Consider the following 22496-nt stretch of genomic DNA (forward strand, 5'->3'; position numbering starts at 1 on the left):
TGAAGGGTCACTGGGCATGGGACAAAGACAGGTTTTGACTTAGACTGGCTTCGTCCCAAGATGCTTCTTTGATTCAGTGGAACTGGAGACAGTGACACTGAGTCAGTTCGGAGTGGGTCGCAGATGGAACCAACGGAACTGAGGTTGTTGCGGATGGGGAGGTGCTTGGCGGGATCACCTGGGGAAGTTATCAGTGGAGGTTACCAAAAGGTAAAGCAAAAAGCCCTATCACTTCAAGCTCTGGGGGCGAATTGCTGGCAAAAGCAGCAGGATCCCACATTACAGTCTTCATCAAGGGAACGCAAAGGCTCTGAGCATCTGAGTGTGGCGTTAAGAGTATTTCTTGAATTAGGCCTCTTGAGCCATTGGGGGGGGGGAGGCGAGAACTAGTGCCCACAGAAAGGAAGTTAAGAGCCAAAGTCACCCTGTTTTAACCTCTACTTGTTGCGACTCTGACCACACACATAGACACCAGAAAGGCTGCTTTCAAAATCCTGCTCGCACAATACACACAAAGTCCTTGGCTTGTAAAGCAGCTTTGAACTGGGATGAAGGAAGCGTCTTCTGTAGCTACCCAGATGGGAGTTCACTGTCCTCACACCGTGAGAATCCAAACTTAATAATGCTTTTTACTTGTCACCCATTGTGCAGGTCATGAAATCCGACCTATTTATTACAGTGACATTTCCAATGTTGGCATGCGCGTATTATATTGAATTGCCATAGAGCAGCATCAGTCAAATTAAGCGTCCGAGCTAGTCAAGTTCAGCCTGGAATAATTATCTGCAATAACCCTTCCTACTACACTTTAATAAATGAAACTCATTTAGAATCTATAAGATTTAATACTCCTTATAACGTCTCTGCATCAAAACACTCTTTGTCATCAATGAAAAACTTGGACTGGACTGTTATTGGAAAAACAAGGGTGATGTACACAGCCTGTCCATCTGAGAATCTGCTTTCTTTGGACAGATGAAGCCATATTAAAAAAACATCAGAATACGCCCGGTCTAGTGAAGGAAATCAATCTTTTCCTCCTGAGCGCCAGTTAAAATGAGTCCTGTCAAAACCCATTCACAGACAACAGCAAAAGAACCGAATTTACAACACATCTCCAGGTCAGTCGTGACAGCGCGTCGTTTCTTGGACGTGGCCTTGGTGAACAGTCAGCCGGACATCTTGACAAGCACTGCCCTCCACTCCTTGGGTGAAATAAAAAGCCAGAGGGTTGATTGATCAGCTGCCTCGGGAAAAGGACAGGCCCCAAATGCCTCTCTGCCCCTGTCAATATGCTTGAGGTTGGATGATCACAGAGCCCTCTGAACCTATACAGGTGCCCACACAGCCATCCCGCTGACCTGGGGAGGAGGGCTACGTGGAAGTAAATCCCCTTTAAAATGCTATGTTATTTAGTGGGACTCAACGTGGATTCCACAGAGTGAGTCAATACAATCAACAGGATGGCACGTTTAATTAACAGTGCAATAGAGAGCCAGTTTGGTGTAGTGGTTAGGAGTGCGGACTTCTAATCTGGCATGCCGGGTTCGATTCTGCACTCCCCCACATGCAGCCAGCTGGGTGACCTTGGGTTCTTCTCCTTCTCCTTCTCCTCCTCCTCATCCTCTTCTTCTTCTTCTCCTTCTCCTTCTTCTTCTATAGGATTCAGGTTGCAGAACCAGGCAGTATAAGTGTTAACATGGCACATTCAGCCAGCCCTTCTCAACTTTTTTGCCACTGAGAAACCCTTGAAACAGGCTTTGAGAAACCTCAGAAATGGTGCAATCGTGTAGAATGTGGTTGGGAAGCATAGCTGTGGACATGCCCACCCAGGACCCCTCCCCTCCCCTCCCCACCTCCTCCTCCAGGCCCCTCATTGGCTATTTTGGGAGCAAGTGGGTGGGTATGGTCATATCAACTGATACACGTTCAACACATTTTTTAACATATCTAATAAAAAAATTTGTTCCCACCCATTCAGGAAACCCTTTGAGCATTATCAGGAAGCCCCTAGGTGTCACTAAACCCTGGCTGGGAAAGCTATCCCGAGTGGGCAGGATGCAGAAATACAATTTATTTAAATGATGATGCAGAATTACACAGCAGGATCTTACAGCAAGCTATGCACAGCAATCGAGACTGCAACCCCTAACTATGTATCTATGTAACTTTTGCGAACAATGCTTATACCGTGGAACAAAGTTTGCTTCTGGTGGTGCCTTTAAGCCAGTATCTTCAATTCTGAGACTAAGCTTTTGTTTGTAGGCGTGCGTCTTCACATACAATCTTATGACCTGTGTAGAAAAGCCCTCTAGAACAGTGGTCCCCAACTTTTTTATCACTGGGGACCGGTCAATTTTACTGAGGCCCGGGGGGAGGTAGTCTTTTGCTGAGGGACGTCGCTGCCGTCGCCTGAGCCCCTACTCCACTTGCTTTCCTGCCGGCACCCCTGTCTTCCCACTGCATGCTGGGGGGTGCTGCCAGCAGCAGCTGTGCAGTGCCTCGCTGAGGGGGAGCTCCAGCCATAGTGGCCACCGGAGAGCACCAAAGGTGAGCCAGCAACAGAGTGGCAGGGAGGAGGATGAGAAGGTGCCGCGGCCCGGTACTGACTGATCTACGGACTGGTACCGGTCCCCGGACCGGGGGTTGGGGACCACTGCTCTAGAATAACTCCAATTTTCAGAGTTTGTGGAAAGCCAGGAGAGTGGGAGCCGTCCAGTTCCATAAGATGGGGGCCACCACAGAGGCCTATGTACAGGCACCTGTTGATTTTGCTCACTTGCAGGTCGGCACATGCAGAAGGCCCTGCTCAGAAAAGCAAAGCATTACATTTGATGGGGATCAGTCCCAGGAAAGGCCTGGCTATTGAGGAAGATGAAGAATTTGTGACATCTGAACGTCAAAGCACTTAAGTTAGAAAACACTGGAAAGCAATCTTTTAAAAAAACATGCAAATACAAAAAAAAACGTAAAATTACGTTGGTTATTTTCTGCTCCTTTGCCAATATGGAGAAAAAGCTTCTAAAGCTAGGTGGAGAATTCCTGGGTGTAAATACCTGCTTTAAACATTTGAGTGTTTCAATAAAGATGTACGATATACTGTCGGAAATACAGCAATTGTCCAGAAATCCTATTGGTAGAATAAAAAAAACAAAACCTCCTCAGTTCCAACCGGAGGATCTAAGTTAACAAGACACTGCCTTGTAGCAATTCCTGCAGAGTTCCAGTACTGGAATCTCAAGCAATTTTCTTAATAATTCTGCATGAACTGACATCTAACTAGTAGCTCTGACAGATCTTCCTAATTGAGCACAGTTCCATGTAATCCCACAAGTTTCACTTACTAGTGTGTCTAACTAGTGTGTGGTTTAACTAGTTCCAATTAACCTCAAAGTAAAGGGTCATAGATGATCTCACCCTGACCTGGAGGGCCGGGGCTAGTCCAATCTTGTCAGATCTCAGAAGCTAAGCAGGGTCGGGCCTAGTTTATCTTTGGATAGGCAATTTGGCTGAGACAAACTGAAAAGTACCATGCCCCCACTCTCCTGGAGCCTTTGGGGGCCGGCTGTCAGCTGGGATTGGAGAGAGTGAGAGCAGGGTGGACAAGTCCCCACGCTGCCCTCACCCTCCCTGATCCCACTCGCCGCGCACTTTAAATGCCTCTCCCTGCTTTCTTAGGCAATGACAAGAGACCGCTGCCTATTAAAGCGGGAGGAGGGTGCTCAAAGGGTGCCCAAAGCAGCTGAGCGTGATAGATCAGCTCTTCCTCAGGCAGCCATCTGGTTCCTGCTTCCTTAGAAAGGGTGGGAGGCACTTAAAGGGCCTGCCAATCAGCTGCTCTCTTAAGATCAGCTGTTTGGTGCACTCTTTTTCTCCCCCAGGCTTAGAAGGAGAGCCAGGGGCTTTACGCACCGGGATCTTTGTTGCAAATTGGTCACTGAATGAAAAATCGCCATTTAAAATAGTGGAATTCGTCGTTATGCATACCTGCCTTTGTAGTGGAATCCAGTTGCGTTTTGTAGCGTTTCCCACAGCTTCCGGTCTCGGCAGAAAAGGAAGCGCTATTGCCAAGCTCGTCCCGCCCCTGGCCGTCAAGCAGCCAATGGGCAGCCGTTAGCATGCTCCCAAACAGCCCCTTTCCCTTTAAGAAAGGTTTTTTTTTTAAAAAAAACAGACCCATTGTAACGAATCTGTGTAGATTCGTTGCAACGGAGAGACCCATCCAGCTGCCTAATGTGAGCTGTCGTTTGATCGTATGATCGTTGCCACGCTGCCTCGAGTGAAAAAAAAAGAAATCCCCCTCCCCCCCTCTCATGGGCCCGATTTTCGGCTGAATTAATGTGTAAAAAATAAAGGGACTTTATTTCAGCAAACGGGCTTTTCTGTGGTTTGTGCTTAGTGACTAAAGGTGAAGGACTGAAGCCAGGGAAGCCTCTAAACAGAAAGAGGCTCACTGGTGCGTTTATCCCCGCTCGCTCGGAGAAAAAAAAATGGCGATCGCTTCGCCGGAAGTTTGGAGGACAGGCTCAGGAGGAGGGACTTTGAAGAAACCGCAACAATGTTAACGCACAGGTCTTTATCGCTAGTGTTGCAGATTTCCGGAGGGTGAATCCACTTTTTGGGATTCCCCTGAAAGCGCTACAAGGAAGCGCTTTTTGCAGATTGGTTTCAGGTGTGTGGCAGATTGTCTACGACGTCGTGCGTTATGGCAAATCAATAGCGTTTCCAATTGGCAACCACTGTGCGATTTTGAAGGCGTGCAAAAAGCCCCCCAGTATTGGGGAAGCAAGGGATGGGGAACACCACATCTGCCCTCCCTGACATTTCAAGAGACTGCTGGAACATTTCGGATTCAGCCAAATCAATTTGGCCAATCAACTCGGGCTGGATCAGAAACAGGCTGGTTCTGTTGTGCGCACGCCTGCAAGTCGGTCCAGGGTGGTTATGTGGAGGCAGACAATGGCCAACCACACCTGCATGTCTTTTGCCCTGACCTGCATAGCCCAGCTTAGTTTGATCTTGTCAGATCTCAGAAGCTAAGCAGGGGCAGCCTTGGTTTCTATTTGGATGGGAGCCCAGCAAGGAAGTCCAGGGTTGCTGCACAGAGACAGGCAATGGCAAAGCATTTCTAAATGTCTCTGCCTTGAAAATGCTTGGGCTGCAATTTGCTGGCACTTTACACACTTCAGGTGACGTCAGTTAGATCAGCAGTCCCCAACCTTTTCCTGGTTGAGGACTGCTTCTGGGGCTGGGGGAGAGCCAGTGGCCCATGTGCTGTACTTGCGCGGCTGCGCCCCGCCAGCGGGCGCAAATGTGCACACGCGGCGGCTCCACGCAAACGCACACGTGCAGCTGCACCACGCAAACGGACATGCGCAGAGCTGCCACGTATGTGTGTTTGCGTCCACCGGGGCGCAAATGCGCATGCGTGGCAGCTCCACGCATGTGCGTTTGCGACTGCCAGCATGCTGCTTTGGTAGCCACTTCGCTCGTGGCCTGGCAAGCTTCTTGCTGCAGAGGGGGGGGGGGAAGAGGCAGGTGCAGCTGCCACCGGCCCAGTACCGTGGCCTTTGTGGCCCATTACCGGGCTGCAGCCCGGGGGTTGACGACCCCTGAGTTAGATGACTAATTACTTTATTTAAAACCACTCTCTGGCCAACTCAGTCCACTGAATCCTGTGACTGACAACCAGACAGCATCTGCATCCACACAAAACAGCTTTGCTGCAGACCTTGAAACCAGTTGCAAAACTGAATTATTTATCAGCACACGAACCAAGACTCGGTTCCAAGGAGCTAAAGGAATCTGCTCAGACACTATTAATTTTGCATTCCCCCATGCAAACACATCATATGGTTTTGTTTTAGCAGAATCACACATCATAGGTCCAGTTTCAGAGGGCAGCTGCATTGGCCTGCAGTAGAAGAGCTAGAGGGGTAGTCAAACTGCGGCCCTCCAGATGTCCATGGACTACAATTCCCAAGAGCCCCCTGCCAGCGAATGCTGGCAGGGGGCTCTTGGGAACTGTAGTCCATGGGCATCTGGAGGGCCACAGTTTGACTACCCCTGAGCTAGAGAGTCAAAGCTCTCTTCATGGGACTTATATCTGATTAAAGAAGTTCTGACTTTCCAAAGCTTATTCCCCCAAATCTTGCCAGTCTCTAAGCTCCTACTAGACTCTTATCTGATGAAGTGAACTGTTTACTCTTGAAAGCTTATACCACAAAATCTTGTTGGTCTCTACGGTCCTACTAGACAAAGGGAGCTACGAGGCTCGAAAACTTATGCTCCCCATATTTTGTTGATTCCCAAGGTGTCACTGGTCTTGTATCTGATGAAGGATCCGCTGACTCTTGAAAGCCTGTACCCCAAAATCTTGTTGCTCTCTAAGGAGCTACTGAACTTGAACCTCGTTATCACAGGATGTGGAGGTTGGTTTCGTCTACACTTATTTTATACAACCTTGGCTCTTCTGCAAATTCAGCCTTTGCCATTTTTCTATTGGGGAGGAGACCATTTGGCGGAGGGGGAGAGAAGAACTTGAACCTTTTCCTCCCCCACCCCATCAGAAAACGCACGTCTCTGCTGCTTTTACTCCTAACGGGCAAACCTGGTCTTTTCCCCTGCAACCCAAGGCGCCAGGCCAGGAGCGGCGGCCTCCAAATATGATAAGGAAATAAACCAACAAGCAGGAAAGCAACCCGCTCAGGACAGAAAAAAAGCAGAAGAGAAAACAGTTAAGGCTCTCCCCCCCCCCCTCTGTACACCGTTCCTGTACTTCATATGGCAACGCCAGAAGCTGACTGCAAAAGGGAAGGAAAAAAGGCTGCTAAAAATAAAACAGGGAAGAACCCATCTCGTGTAGCTGAGCCCTCTGAGATTAAACAAAATGTGACTCTTCTTTGCATGAACTACATTATACCAACTTCCTTTAACACCACCCACTGCCAGGCTTCAATATGCTTCTGTTTATGATACCTTCTCTCTTTAATCTGATAAAAACAGTAGCATATGCCCCTTCGTAGCTTTAAGCAACGCGGTTTGATGTACTCTAACATTTCTGCCATTTGTTTATTCCTTCATCTCTGTGTGTAGGCAGCAAACAGAAACTAGGACAGAAACTCTAGGGTTTTAAGGGGATCTTTGCAAGCTTAATTTTTACGCTCACTTGCATAGAGCAGAGTGTTGACCGTCTCTTGGGAATGGGTTCAATCCAGCCTGCGACGGCCAAGTGTGAGGGGACAGAGTCACTGTGATCCACTTTGCAGGAACTGCAAATGAGTCACCTGCTCAAGGGACCCCTTCTGGCAAGGAAAGGTTGGTTCCCAGCAGTCCCACAGGGCCAGCCCAGGGTGCTTGCAGTACTGGGCCGCTGAGGAGGTTGTGAGGAGGCTGGCCTTGCAAGGAGAGGGAAGACTTACAGAGTTTGGCAGTAAATGCTGCTTTATTGCCAGCAGCCCATACAAATGTGGCAAGGACATTTCTCCAGGGCAGTCCCCTCACTCCCTGGCTTGGTGTCCCCTTGACGAGTGCTGCTCTGCTTCTCGTGCGCCCTACAAGTTGCCCTGCTGTCTCCCTCTCCCCCCAGATCATGTGCCCCAGAAACTGAACTTTCTTGGGCCCATTCGGCACACATTGGATAATGCACTTTCAAGGTGCTTTTGCAGCTGGATATTCCTGTGCGGAACAGGAAAATCTACTTCTAAAGTGCATTGAAAAGTGCTTTATCTTACATGTGCAGAACGGGCCCTGGGGTAGAAGAAGAGAGCAGGAGTCCAAGAGCACCTTTTGTGAGTCACTGCTCATTTCTTCAGATACAACCAGAAAGTGAGTTCATCTGTCCTCATATCCTAGAGAACGGAGCGATTTCAAGATGGGTAGCTATATTTGCCTACCTGCAGCGACAGAAAAGAGAAAGACCATCCAGGAGCACCTTAAGAACTCACTACATTTATGGCAGGATAGGAGCTTTCATGAGTCACTGCTCACTTCTTCAGATAGACCAAGATGGATCACCGTGTTAGTCTTTCTGTAGCAGCAGGAAAGAGCCAGATCCTTGAACTTTCTTCAAGTAGTTGATCCTTGTGGACAAAAAGCCAAGTGGCCTGGGGAGCAGTAGGGAGGAGGGGTGAAAAGAAGGGCAACCTGAAATGCCTGGTGTCACTAAAAGTACCACTAAAGGAAGAGGAAGGGAAGGTGATTTCCCCAATTACTTCCTCTCACTTTCCCACCATGGGATATTTTCCTCTGGGTGGTCCAACAATCTCCAAGGGGAGTCTTGCAGGGTGGCCGGGGGGGGGGGGGCTAATGGGACAGAGGGGAGGGAGGAGAAGGATCAATTTCAAACATTCGAGTACTTATACTTTGTGGAATTCGAGCTCATATAAATAACAAACTTCGCTATATTTAGCAAGCCATTTTTTTTCTGCTTTGCAAAAGTAATTTTCACATTAATTTTGGGCGCCCTTTGTTTTTTCCCTTTAAATATATATATACTGTGCTAGAGGGTCTTAAAACAGACAAATAATGATACCATTTCCCTATTTATAGTTTTCAAATGGCACAAATGGATAAACAACATTAACTTCCATTCATTAACTTTAATCAACCAAATTCTTGGCTGTGTCAGTCAAGAGAGATTTAATCAAGCCGGGCTGGCTCGAAACTTAAATTGCACTCCTTAACATGCTGAACAATTAATTTAGAGTTTTTAGTGTGCGACGGGGACTTAAGGCCACTAAATTGGCTGTTGACAAAATATGCTGAGAGGCTTGGGGTCAGACGCTGGGCCCTCGCCTGGGCTGCACCACTTCCAAGTGAAGAGTCACAGTTGAATATTCTTCTATTTAACGTCCCCCCCACCCCCAGCACCCATGGACATCGGAAACGAGATCAAGATGGGTGGCCTGTTGCTCCGGCTGTAGCAGAGTAAAAGAGCGGGCACCTTCAGGTCTAGTCCACGGGCACCTTCAGGTCTAGTTTTGTAGGAAGAGATGTTCCAACCTTTCCCCAGAAATCTGCTCTGGCATTTTCTGCTTCTTCTGCCTTAAGTGGTGAACCAGCCTAGATACAGATTTCCCACTTTGCTGGTCACCGGTTTTTCAGTCTTTGAAGCCCGCTCCAGAAAGTAACAGAAAAAGAATCTGTGTCACCCCTGGAATACTTTTGACGGAAAAGTGTTTCATCGCTAGAAGTACTAAATTTGAGTCCTGTGACATTTCCGAGGCCACCTTCCACTGAATCAGACCTCCCCTTCAGCAAGGGCAGACTGACAGTGGGTCCCCAGGATCTCCGGCAGAGGGCTTTCCCATTGCCTACTACAGGCCAACCTGGCCAACGTCAGAAACGATCACAGGGGAATTTTTTTTGGGGGGAAGGGGGGATTTTATTCTTTATTAATTCATTGCACTGGTGTCTCCCTTTAGTTCTTTCATGAAACTCAAGACAGAGTCCACAGAGTTCTCAGGAGACTTCCTAAGTTCTGACCAGCCTCTTGCAAGATGGCTGCTAATGTGTCTTCTAATCCTCACCTGGGACCAGATATTTTCAGCATATGACTCAAAGAACTTTTTGAAAAGGTGAACTGAGGACAGGGCTGTCAAAACCCCATCATCACAAAACCCTGCCATTTCCTTTCTTGTAACCAGCTTATACCTGTCACCTTAGCCTTAAGCCCTTTTCGATCCCATGTTATTCATGCTCGTAGGTGTGAAAGTAGCTAGTTTAGTGCCTCTGGGATTCCATCCCTTGGATTGTTTGATGCTGTGGGAACTGGGGAAATGCTCTACTCCCAGCCTTGAACAGCTTTTGCTTTTGGCGCACCAGGGAGCATCTGAAAAGATTTAGACCCAAATAGGCGATTGGGTGTGTGTGTGACAGGAGCTGGGATTGATAAGGGTTAACGGTTCCCAGGGAGGTCAGTCTTAGCAAGAGCTTAGAGATGCTCACATCATTGTTTCTTCAATAAAGAGATTTTCTTCAAAGAATGTCTGCTTATTGAAAGCAAGTGGGTGAAACCTCACAGGAGCAAAAGTTCCTTCCTTCCTATGTGGTATCAGGAGTGAAAATACTTTTTCGGTCTCTTGGTCAATGTGCATAGGCAGTTCAAGTGATTCCAGTGATTATAAGACTGTTACTGTTTAGTTTCAGAGGGTGGTTGTGTTTATCTGCAGTAGAAGAACTAAATTTTGGAGTCGTGGTAGATGACTCACTTAAAATGTGGACTCTGTGTGTGACTGCAATAGAAGGAGGAGTTGGTTTTTGTACCCTGCTTTTCACTGCCCAAAGGAGTCTCAAAACAGCTGACAATCACCTTCCCTCCATCTCCCCACAACAGACACCCTGGGAAGGGGGCAGGGCTGAGAGAGCTCTGAGACCTGTGACGGGCCCAGGATCACCCAGCTGGCTGGATTTGGAGGAATGTGGAATCAAACCCAGCTCACCAGATTATAAGCCTTAACCACTCTACCAGTCAAATGTTACTATGGGGATTATTGGGGAGGGGAATAAAAACAAATTAGCCAGTGTTCTAATTGCCCCTGTACAAATTGATGGTGCAACCACATCTGCAATATTGTGTGCAGTTCTGGTCAGCACACCTCAAAAAAGGTATCACAGCATTGGAAAAGCTGCAGAAAAGAGCAAGTAAAATAATTAAGGGGATGGAATACCTTCCCTATGAAGACAGGTTAAAGAGGTTAGGCTCCTCAGTTTGGAGAAATGACAAGTGGGGGATGACATGGTAGAAGTTTACAAAATTATGCATGGGATACAGAAGGCAGAGAAAGAAGTACTTTTATCTCTTTTTCACAATTCAAGAACTTGTAGGCACTCAATAAAACTAATGAGCAGTATGCTTATATAGGATAAAAGATGACCCTTCTTCACCTACAGTCATGGTTTTGTTCCTTGAGAAAACCCCAAGCATATGTAACTGAGTAATTGAATAACATTAACATGGTTTATTGACCAAGATTTCTTCAACAGGGGGACAGCAATAGTTAAAAACATGGTACAGATTTCTTTCAGATACACAAAATTGAGGTGCATATACCATTCAAGTATCCACACTAAGAGTTTGCCCAAAATATTGCCTTGGAAATAGGGTCCAAGAGGTGCTCAATTGGTTGCTTTTCTTCTCCCCATTAGCCACTACACTAGGGATCCCCAACATGGCATCCACCAAGACCTTCCCTAGTGCCCACCAAGAGTTTTTAGAACTGGGTGGGGCCAGCTAAGACTCTTGCCTAGCACGACTTCTGATTTGTCACTGAAGAGCTGATTGACTGTGTAGATTATCTGTAATTTTATGTTTTTTATTGGTTGGTCTATGACCGTAAATAAAATTGACTGATTGACTGTGTAGATTAAAATAATTTTGTTTCAGGAGAAGCGGCCACTAATGGTGGTTTTCTCTCTCTCACTTCTCTATACCAGTGTGCTAAGCCAACTAAGCAAGGGGGACTGAGGCAGAACTCTCATTGGCCCTTCTCACACTCTTTCAGAAGATAGGCACTCCTTCCACACACACACACAAAGCTGGTTGCTACACTCCTGGGGGTAGGATCTCACATCCTGAGGGGGAAGATTCCCTGCCTCAGCATTTGTGCAAAAGCCTCTTTACCCACTCTCTCATTCCCTCCTGAACTTCATTCCCTCTATAACTGTAGGCCCACACAAGGGAAATTCTGATCTGTATGGCCTAGGCTAGCCTGATCTCTTCAGATCTTGGATGCTGAGTTGGGTCAGCCCTCTTTAGCATTTCGGATGGAGAATACCAAGGAGGTCCAGGGCTGCTATGAAAAAACAGGCAATAGCAAACCACCTCTGAACATCCGTTGCCTCACATGGGGGACTGGTGTGTGGGGGTGGGATTATACAAACTCACACAATGCAACTTGTCATATGTGCTACGACCCCTGGCTGGGCTTCTGGGATCCTTACGCTGGGCTATGAATGGCTGTTGAGGTAGCGGGAATTCTACATTATCTGTGTCTGGCTGCCAAATTAAAATGTTATGTTAGCCAAGGGGGGTGGGAGAAGGGAGGATTTCTACGGGGTTCTGCATTAACTTCCCTGGGAGAGTTTTTACTTATGCCTCCTATTCTGCTGTTATAATGAGGGGACGGGAGCAAGCTCTGAGTAAATACGCAATTCCATAGATCATGTCTCTTGTAGAATTATCCCCCCTGAGCTTGCTGTTTTCGTTGAGTGTACAGGTTCTGCTGGCAGCAATGGTATCATTACACTGATGTGAATTTACAGTGTCAGTTTGCTACACTGGCACAATGTGAGTCTACTAATGATCCTATAATGGCTCTGCAAGCATAATGCGAGGGTAGGAAAGGACTGTGCCCTGGCCTTGCTTCGCTTTTGAAACTGTTTGGAGATGCTTTATTATTAGGGGATGGAATGAATTACGGGGTTAGGGACCAACCAACGTTTTGGCTGATGAAAAAGGAAGACCACTTTGACCACTAAGCAAGGGACTTATATGTATTGAAGTTCATGGGACTTATATGTATTGAAGCCATCTCAGAAGAAGGGAATTGGAAGAGATTGAATGGAAATGCTTGTTGTAGCATTTCCCCCCCATGAGAGATTATAGTTGTGTGTCTATGTTAATTATGCTGCCAGTGCGACACAGGGGTAATCTATGAAAATTTAATTAAGTTATATGTCCTATAGCTTCATATAAACTAAATACAAGAAACAGGCATAGAGACAGCTGTTTGCCACTGCAATGACTAATGCAATAGAATTAGCTGATTATCAATGCATGCTCAAATGCCATCCATTAATTTGCTGTTGAGTATATAAATGATCAAAGTATGAAATTCTAAAATACTGAGAGTGGAATCCAGGTTTTTAAAATGAAAAGTATTTAATCCTCTGTAAGAGCACAACAGCATTATATTTAGCAATGAGAATCCTAGGTAGAATCTGACAAAATAGGAGATGGATTATTCACGTATTTATACCAAAATAAATCACAAATAATTTTTTAAAAGATCACTATGTAGCAAATGATTAACAGCAAGTACATATCAAATGGTTTAGTGATAAAGAACAATTTCTTTGAAGTCTATGCTCTTCTCTATATTACTGAACCCAACAAAAAAAAAACCCTATCCTCTGACGTACACTACTGTACATGAACATGAGAAAAGCCCACTGGGCTGTACCATTTACAGCCATCATTCTATCTCACACAGTGGCCAATCCATTCCTCTGGAGGGCCAAGACTGGGACACAGAAGCTGAGGCCATCCACTAATGCTAAGAATATAAAAAGAGCCCTGCTGGATCATACCAGTGGTCCATCATGAGTCAAATTCTCCCCTCCCCATATGTGATGTATTGATGACTGATCTAGAAGTACACACTGGTCCAAGAAGCATTTCCTTCCAGTTTCCTCGAGACTTTGAGCTGCAAAAACTCTCTGCAGTAGGCCCCTGCATGTGCAGCAACCCATGCAGGACTGCACAGGTTCCACAATGATACAACTGCACCTGTAGTTGCTCAGGTCACTTCTCCTGGAATGACTCCTCTCCCCAGGAGTCCCTTGCCCTCAATGATATTACATTACCAAATCCCATCTTATTCGTGATATGAGCTCCAGCTGGCTGAATCTTCCAATTAGCAAACCCAGGATAATTAACATCACAGTAATTAGAAGGAAAGTACAGCAGATTACATTAGCAAATGGAAGAAATAATGGTAACAAAAAAGACCAAACTGGTGAAGATGCTACTAAGGTTTGGGAAGGAATGAGATTACAGCCTTGTCTTAATAGCACTAATTTTGACCACAAAATCAAAGAAAGAAAACATACAGGGCAACCCTAAATTCTAGGGGTTATATCCTACCACTCTCCTTGGTAAAGTCTCTAAACGATCTAAAGGATCTAAAGATGGCCTTTGATTCTATTCCCATAGACAAACTCTGGAATAAACTTGCAGAACTCAAGATTGATCCCCACCCTAGATAATACCTGTCAGGTCAAATTAACATTCGGGCAATTTAACTGAGAAAATCCCCATTAACATTGGGGTAAAACAGGGGTGCTTCCTAATTGTTTAATCTATTTTTGCACCATCGCCCCAGTTTTCTGCAGTCCATAAGAGAGCATCCCCCCATTTTGGGGAAAAGACCAACCCCTTTACTTTTATTTGCTGATGACACTGTCATCTTGTCCAGATCACGTGTAGGTCTCCAATGGTACCTGTGCGGCTTTATGGTCTATTGCCACAACAATCAATTGGAAATAAACTTTGAGAAACTAAGATCTTAGTTTTTGCAAACCCCACTATAAATATTCATGGAAGATTGATGGGCACAGAATTGAACAAGTTGTTGTTGTTAGGTGCGAAGTCGTGTCCGACCCATCGCGACCCCATGGACAATGATCCTCCAGGCCTTCCTGTCCTCTACCATTCCCCGGAGTCCATTTAAGTTTGCACCGACTGCTTCAGTGACTCCATCCAGCTACCTCATTCTCTGTCGTCCCCTTCTTCTTTTGCCCTCAATCACTTCCAGCATTAGGCTCTTCTCCTGGGAGTCCTTCCTTCTCATGAGTATTTGAGTTTCATCTTCAGGATCTGGCCTTCTAGGGAGCAGTCCTGGCTGATCTCCTCTGGGACTGACCGGTTTGTTTGCCTTGCAGTCCAAGGCAGTGTTCCCCAACCCGCGGGCTGCGGCCTCTCCCCGCCGTAAAAAACTTCCCAGGCCGCAAGCTTGTGGCCCGGGAAGCTTCTTACTACAGGGGGGGGGGGAGAGGGAATCAGGGCTGCATGTGTGGCCACGCATGTGCAATGCATGGGCGGGCAGTTGCCCTGCCGGTCCCCAGCCTCTAAAAGGTTGGGGACCACTGGTCCAAGGGACTCGCAACAGTCTTCTCCAGCACCAGAGTTCAAAAGCCTCAATTCCTTATGGTCCAACTTTCACAGCCATACATTGCAACTGGGAAGACCATAGCCTTGACTAGACACACTTTTGTTGGCAGGGTGATGTCTCTGCTTTTTAGGATGTTGTCTAGATTTGCCTTAGCTTTCTTCCCCAGGAGCAAGCGTCTTTTAATTTCTTTGCTGCAGTCCCCATCTGCAGTGATCTTGGAGCCCAGGAAAATAAAATCTGTCACTACCTCCATTTCTTCCCCATCTATTTACCAGGAATTGAGAGGGACAGATGCCATGATCTTCGTTTTCTTGATGTTGAGTTTCAAGCCAACTTCTGCACTCTCCTCCTTCACCCGCATCAAGAGGCTCTTGAACACGTGTCCCATTTCAAATGCCTTGGTCTCAATTTCTCCTTTAGCAACAAATGGGAACATCATACGAAGCAGATTGGCCAAAACATGAAAACAGCCCTAGCTCTCCTCATTCAATTCTACCATCAAAAGGGGAGTAAAAATAATAATGAATTGGAGTCTCTACATTCCATGTTTTTAAGATCCTTCCCCGAGGTACCCAAAAGTGTCACAAATCGAATCAGCCTTACTGAATTAGGTCAGTAACTCCTGGCTTTGGAAGCATGGCTACTGACCTTCAAATATTGCCTGAGAATTCATTTCTCAGCCTACCCCGTTGACCTCTTGTGTGACTGGTACATTTCCAGTTGGTATAATAGAATTTTACTTAAACTGAAAAATATTGGGCTAGATATTGTGTGGCTCATGGGTCTGAGTGAATAAGACATTTTCAAGGCCATTTCACATGGAGTTGAGGATATCGAAATGCAAACTGTCTTCTGTTCCATGTAATACTTGTTCCCCCCAATTGTGGGGCATTTCACTTAACTATAAACTCCTACCAGCATATCTCTATCATTTGAATTCCCATTTGGCTAGGAGGGCCTTCCTTCTTGACAGAGTCAACTCCTTCCCCCCAAGCATGTCCTGGGGAAGATTTCATCAGATTCCCACCTTCATGGCTGCAAAGTCCCAGACACACTACAAGACATTGTTTTGGAGTGTCCAGTCTCCTCCCCCAATGAGCCTTAATCCAGTCATATTTGAGGGATTTAAATCTTAAAGTCAACTCTAGATCCCTTATCATTAAATTAAGGCTTTCAGAAAAGGATCCCATTAAACTTAGCAGGGTAGCCGATGCCCTTGGAAGTATACTCCAAATAAATAACTCAGCATAGTCTTGTCTAATCAATTTTGTTTCCTTGGATTGTAATTGTGTATGCCAATAAACGGTTCCTGAGTCTGAGTTTCCCCCCAGAAGATAATCTTTTCTTTCAGACATTATTTTGAGGAGTCTCATGATAGTCCAGTGCTTGCCTGTCTTCCATGACCATAGCAATTAGTTCATGGATCAGTGAAACAATCCAAGCTAACTAATTTTTAAATATTTGCCCTAAGCCAGGGGTAGTCAAACTGCGGCCCTCCAGATGTCCATGGACTACAATTCCCAGGAGCCCCCTGCCAGCATTCGCTGGCAGGGGGCTCCTGGGAATTGTAGTCCATGGACATCTGGAGGGCCGCAGTTTGACTACCCCTGCCCTAAGCAATGGAAATACCATGGGAATGGGGAGGAAATTTCCCATGTGCAACCTGAAGAAACTCCACTGGTAATTATGAATCTGGCTTTGAAGTGGAAGATGCTTTTATCATCTTAAAGGTAGCAATCAAGCTATAATTTTTAACTTCCCCAAAAATAAAATCTGACAAATGACATATAAAAATAATAAAAACTGGAATATAATATAATATAATATAATATAATATAATATAATATAATATAATATAATATAATATAATATAATATAATATAATATAATATAATATAATATAATATAATATAATATAATATAATATAATATAATATAATATAATATAATATAATATAATATAATATAATAAAAACAAAGATTTCTCTCATTTTACTGTCAGCTCTGAAGGCATCTCCTTGCAAAAGCACAACCCCCTCTCCCTGCGCCAACATATAGGTTGGCCACCAATTCAGCAGCAAAAATCCCTACAGCAGGAAAGAAAAGATGTGGGATTGAGACCTGACACAGGGAGATGGAATTCGCTGGCAGGGGCTCCTGGGAATTGTAGTCCATGGGCATCTGGAGGGCCGCAGTTTGACTACCCCTGGCTTAGAGAATGAAATAAGCATGCTGTTAGGGGTCTGACATTCCTAATTGGTGTGCATAGGGTCTCTGGAAATGGAAATGGAAAAACGGCATCCCTGATCTGCTGAAGTTACCTCAGTGGAGAAAGGGGAATCAAAACTCCCTTCAGAGTATATTGACTTTACTGGGGAGCTAGTTTCACTTTGCTGACGCCATTCACACAAAACATTTACTGTATTAAAAACATTATCTTCTGTTAGATAAATCTTTAACGTTCATCTCCATCTGTACCTTGTCTGTCTAGTCCAGGGTTTCTCAACCAGGGTTTCGTGAAACCCTGGGGTTTCTTGATGGCCCTGGAAGGGTTTCCTGAATAGGTGGGAGTTAATTAATATTTAATATATTTTTAAAATTTGTTAAAACATTTATTGGGTGATATGACCCCTTCCCAAAACGGCCAGTGACAGGCCTGGAGATGGTTGTAAGGAGTGGGGCCCCAGGTGGGCATGTCCTCAGCTCTGCTTCCCAACCATATTCTGCATGATCATGCCACTTCTGGGGTTTCTCAAAGCCTGAAGAATATTTCAGGGATTTCTCCAGGGTAAAAAGGCTGAGAAAAGCTGGTCTAGTCAAATATCTAGGGGAAAAGTGCTTTCTGTTTACCTCAGGTATAAGGACAGCCCTCATTTAGCAGGTTTAGGAAACGCACAGCTTACATACAACTGATCCTTTAGTAACAGCATATGTCCCCCAATTGTGGGTGACTGCAGTTTAACGAAGGACGGACATGAACCTAATTCCTGCAGTTCGATTAGTGGTTCATGAACTTGATTCGTGAACCAAAGCCAGTTTGTGACCCACACCTTCTGCTCTCTTCCACTTTTCAGGAGCAGAAAGAAGGCAGTTAAATGGCTTCAGGCCATTTAAACCGAACAGCTGAGCAATGGGGAGCTGAAAACACGGGGTTAAATGGCCCAGAGCCACTTAAACCCGTTTTTTGCTCTTCACCAGCTGCCTTATAGTTTGTGGAAGTTTGCAGCAGCTCTTCAGTTTGTGAACATCTGTTCCCAATCTAGTCAAAATACATCACAAACTTTTGTGTTTGGGGGAGAGGGGCTGGACATTATCTGTCCAGTGGGAAGTTGCTACAGAGTCCTCCTTCTCTTTCTCTCTCACCCATACGCAGGGCAAAAGGCCCCAGGTTACATATCCACCTAAAAGGATCTTGGAGAGTCTTGGAGATCAATGGAGATCAGGGGTCACAAATCTTTTCTTCATGAGAGATGTTTCTAAGTCACAAAAAAAAATCTTGACCTCCCACCCCCCAGCTTGTTACCAAGTTTTGTTCAGTTCCAGAAATAGAACGCAGACAAGGAAGAGCACCAGAACTGAAGCTACCAGGCTAAGCAGCAAAAAGGAAAAAATCCTCTGAAACAGAAGTTAAAACAACACACAAATACACCACATACGCACAAATCCAGAGCAGATCTTTCCCTAGATCAGGGGTAGTCAAACTGCGGCCCTCCAGATGTCCATGGACTACAATTCCCAGGAGCCCCTGCCAGCGAATGCTGGCAGGGGCTCCTGGGAATTGTAGTCCATGGACATCTGGAGGGCCACAGTTTGACTACCCCTGCCCTAGATTGTCAAGGGCAGGTTTCCCCAACCTTTCTCAACCTATGGGCACCACTGGGGTTCTGTCACAGGGAGAGGTGTGCACGCACACAATGGCCACCACGCAAGGCCCGAGTCTACAGGGAACAGTCCACAATTTCTTTCCACATAGCCTGGGAACGAGTGGAGAGAAAGAATAAAGCCAACAGTGTGATGGCAGCTGTTGCCCAAATCGTGTGATCTTAATCTGCACAGCCAATTAGATTTTCAATGGCCAATCAGCAGCCCTGCTGGGCGACATGAATAAATAAATAAATAGCCCCGCACACTTTCTTCAAAGTGGGAGGCACCAGAAAGGTGTTGGCTGGTGCTATGTTGCCCTACACCACCCAGAAAGCTACCAGTAGTTAATGAGAAACCTGCTAAGGCCCGTGGTGCGTGTTCTCCTCTACAGTTCAATAATCCTGTGTCAACATACATATTATATATCAATAGTAACTGTAGCAAGACACAGCCAAGCATTTATGCTGGCTAGATTTAACATGCTACCATCTGCAAATACCCACCCTAATTTTGTCTTTGCGCTGCTAACATGATTGAAACATTGGTGCACATTTTTCCCCATTGTAGTTCTGATGTGTAGGCACATCAATTGGAAGGTTTGTTTGTTGATTAACCAAGCTGCACTGTGAGCAGGAGGCTCTCGATATTTTACTGGCGGGGGCTGACCAAAGAACTACTGCATTCTGTAGTGAAGACTGGCTGCCAACCTCCAGGTGGCACCTGAAGATTTCCCAAAATTACAACAGATCTCCAAAATACAGAGAAGAGACCTGTTCCCCTGGGAAAAGATAGCTGCTTTGAAGGGTCGATTCTATGCCATTGTATTAAGAATTTAGAGATTAAGAAGATCTGAATGTATAGGCCCAGTAAATCTGTTAGTCAACTCAAAAAGGTTAGATATTGACTATGGGTGTGCATTCAGCATAAACCAAGCTGAAAAAAATACCCCCAAAAATACAGAGTAGAGAATTTGATCAGCTGCCAGTATAGCTGAGCTGAAATATACTGAGGAAGAGATGGGGGTGGGTGGGTGGGTGGAGCCCTCTTCTCTGCCTCAGCTGGGAGTGGCTCCTCTGATTGCTCAGTTTAGATCAGGGGTAGTCAACCTATGGTCCTCCAGATGTTCATGGACTACAATTCCCATGAGAACTCATGGGAATTGTAATCCATGGACATCTGGAGGACCACAGGTTGACTGCCCCTGCTGTGCCCCAAATGATAAGCAAGGCCCGGCTAACTCCAAGAAAGAAAAGGAGCCCTGCCAATGACCTTTGGGTGGCTTTTGTTTCTGCAGGAACAGACGTTGGCTCTGAGGAAATAAGGCATCGGTGTCGTGTTAGATTCTGAGCTCCCTCATCTAATTGGCATTGATGACAATCTTCTGAGCACGGGGCATCATCTTGTATCACTGGCAGGGGCTCATGGGAATTGTAGTCCATGGATATCTGGAGGACCACAGGTTTAGACTAGGGTTGTGCGATTCGGCTGGTTCGGCGGCCGTTCCCTCCGGGCGCAGCCAGCGCCACTCCGCGCGGGGGGGAGGGCGGTGCCGGCAGCGGCGTGACAGCGGGCGCAACCACACAGGCACGCCTGCGTGGTTGCGCCCGCTGTCACGCCGCTGCCGGCACCGCCCTCCCCCCCCTGCGGTGCGGCGCTGGCTGCGCCCGGAGGGAACGGCCGCCGAACCAGCCGAATCGCACAACCCTAGTTTAGACCAGTGGCCAGCCAAGGATCTCCTGGGGGGGGGCAGGAGTTGAGAGCTCCCAGCCAGGTTTGTGTGGGGTGGACGCTGGGGCCAACAACTCCTGTGGCGAGGTTTAAACTGCACTGCAGGCTGCGTATTAAAAACACACAAACAAAAATATCTTCTTGGATATATTGGACCTAGAAACATTCTGGATTTCCGAGAAATCCTGGTTCCAAATATCATGCCGAATTTTTTTTTGAGGCCAACAGACCTGACCAAAAAATAGCAATGGGGGGGGGGCAGGTATACAAAAATATACATGTTTATATTACAAAACAGATTTTAAAACAACCTTAACTCTTGTGATTGCCTCAGTTAAGAATCAAATTGTACAGCAACAATGGAGAATGACGACTCCTGACCCTGGCCATAAGTATTTCGGCCCACTGGCCTTCCTCTGTGGTCAAACAATGCAATTTTAGAATGGCCCTTGACATTTCACTGCAACAATCATTTCTTATAGTGTTAACGGTCACTGTGACGAAGACAAAGATGTCAAACAGAGGCCTCACTTAGACTATGCAAACCGCCCTGAGGTGGCCAACCAAGAGGGGTGGTATATAAAGCATGAAATAAATGAATAAATAGATGAATAAATAAATAAATGAATAAACAATTCTTGATCAGTCAGATACTTTCCTATGGCAATGGCTCAATTATGCACCTTTCATGGCTTGGTCAGAAAAATGATGTAGCATCTATGGCCCCTGCTGAGGTCCCTCTCCTCCCCAAATCCCAACAAACTCAGGCTCCCCCCCCCACCCCCAAATCTCCACTCATTCCCATGCAGAGCTGGTCCTGCAAAGCAATGTTCCTATTCTCGAAAATAAGAATACAAGTACTGTGAACAATCAGATGCTAAGCAAACTGCTAAATGTGTTGGGGAGAATAATGAATGTTGAGATTTTACGTAGGTCAGGGGTAGTCAGACTGCGGCCCTCCAGATGTCCATGGACTACAATTCCCATGGACTACAATTCCCATGGACTACAAGTCCATGGACTACAACTCCCATGAGCCCCTGCCAGCATTCGCTGGCAGGGGCTCATGGGAATTGTAGTCCATGGACATCTGGAGGGCCACAGTCTGACTATCCCTGACGTAGGTTATTCATATTATAACACTGTTTTTCTGCTTCTTGATGGAAGATTACTGGAGGCTTCAGGTGTAGACAATGCAGTTCTAAATGGATTGTAGTCGGACTGGATCTTACGACGGCTTCATGTTTCACACAAACCCCAATGACACTGAAAAATTGCTGGCCATTCCCACAGACCCAACATGGCAGTGAGAGGGGGAAATGGCCTCACAGAGGAAGCGAATAAAACGAATTTACAGCAGCGAATGCCTTAACAACTCTTGCCTGCCTCACTATTTGAAATATTCATCTGGCGTGGAGCCTCTCTAGCCCTTTAAGAAACATGCTCCCTACAAACGCAGAAGACGCCTCCCCGCTAGAGCAGAGCACAACTTGATGATCTACTGCTGCCATCTCCTGCATTAAATGAAGCAGGCACTACTGTTCATTTATCACTAGGCGGTTTTAATTCTCCCATCCCATGGGAAATAGTTCTAGTGGTCAGGCAGACAGAACTGGGTAAATATACCTACATTACCATACCTTTTTTTTTTTTTTTTTTTTTAAGGAAGAAGCTTGCTATTACCTCTAAGTGATTCCGCCGCTCGGCTACGACTTGTTCATCCTTGTTTCCAAAGAGCTTCTTAGGAGGAAACTCTAAAGCAGCCAGCTGCAAGAAGCGACAGAAAATAAGGTCAGAGTGGAAAACAGTTCTTTAAAAGCCATGAAACACTTGGGTGAGGAGGAGGGGGAGGATGAACATCTCTCGGCTACTATTTTTCAGCATGAATGGAGACATTATTATTTAAGATAATCCTGGTGGGCAGGCTGCTGAGTCTAGGCAAGCCATAATACCGCAGGAGTCTTTTAAAGCAGACAAGAGTTCCCGAATGAAGTCAAAGGACGCCATTTC

The 22496-nt window shown here is 46.0% G+C and overlaps 1 protein-coding gene across 2 annotated transcripts in view; it reads right to left on the reverse strand.

Moving 5' to 3' along the window:
* KIF16B (kinesin family member 16B) overlaps nt 1-22496 on the reverse strand; it is a 185175-nt gene that overhangs the window by 11699 nt on the left and 150980 nt on the right. For both annotated transcript variants that reach the window (XM_077316503.1, XM_077316492.1), the window contains one exon: nt 22170-22253. In XM_077316503.1, the coding sequence (XP_077172618.1) occupies nt 22170-22253 (84 nt within the window). The remainder of the gene's footprint in view (nt 1-22169; nt 22254-22496) is intronic.

This window comes from Paroedura picta, chromosome 1 (genome assembly GCF_049243985.1).
Source record: "Paroedura picta isolate Pp20150507F chromosome 1, Ppicta_v3.0, whole genome shotgun sequence".
Lineage (NCBI taxonomy): Eukaryota > Metazoa > Chordata > Lepidosauria > Squamata > Gekkonidae > Paroedura > Paroedura picta.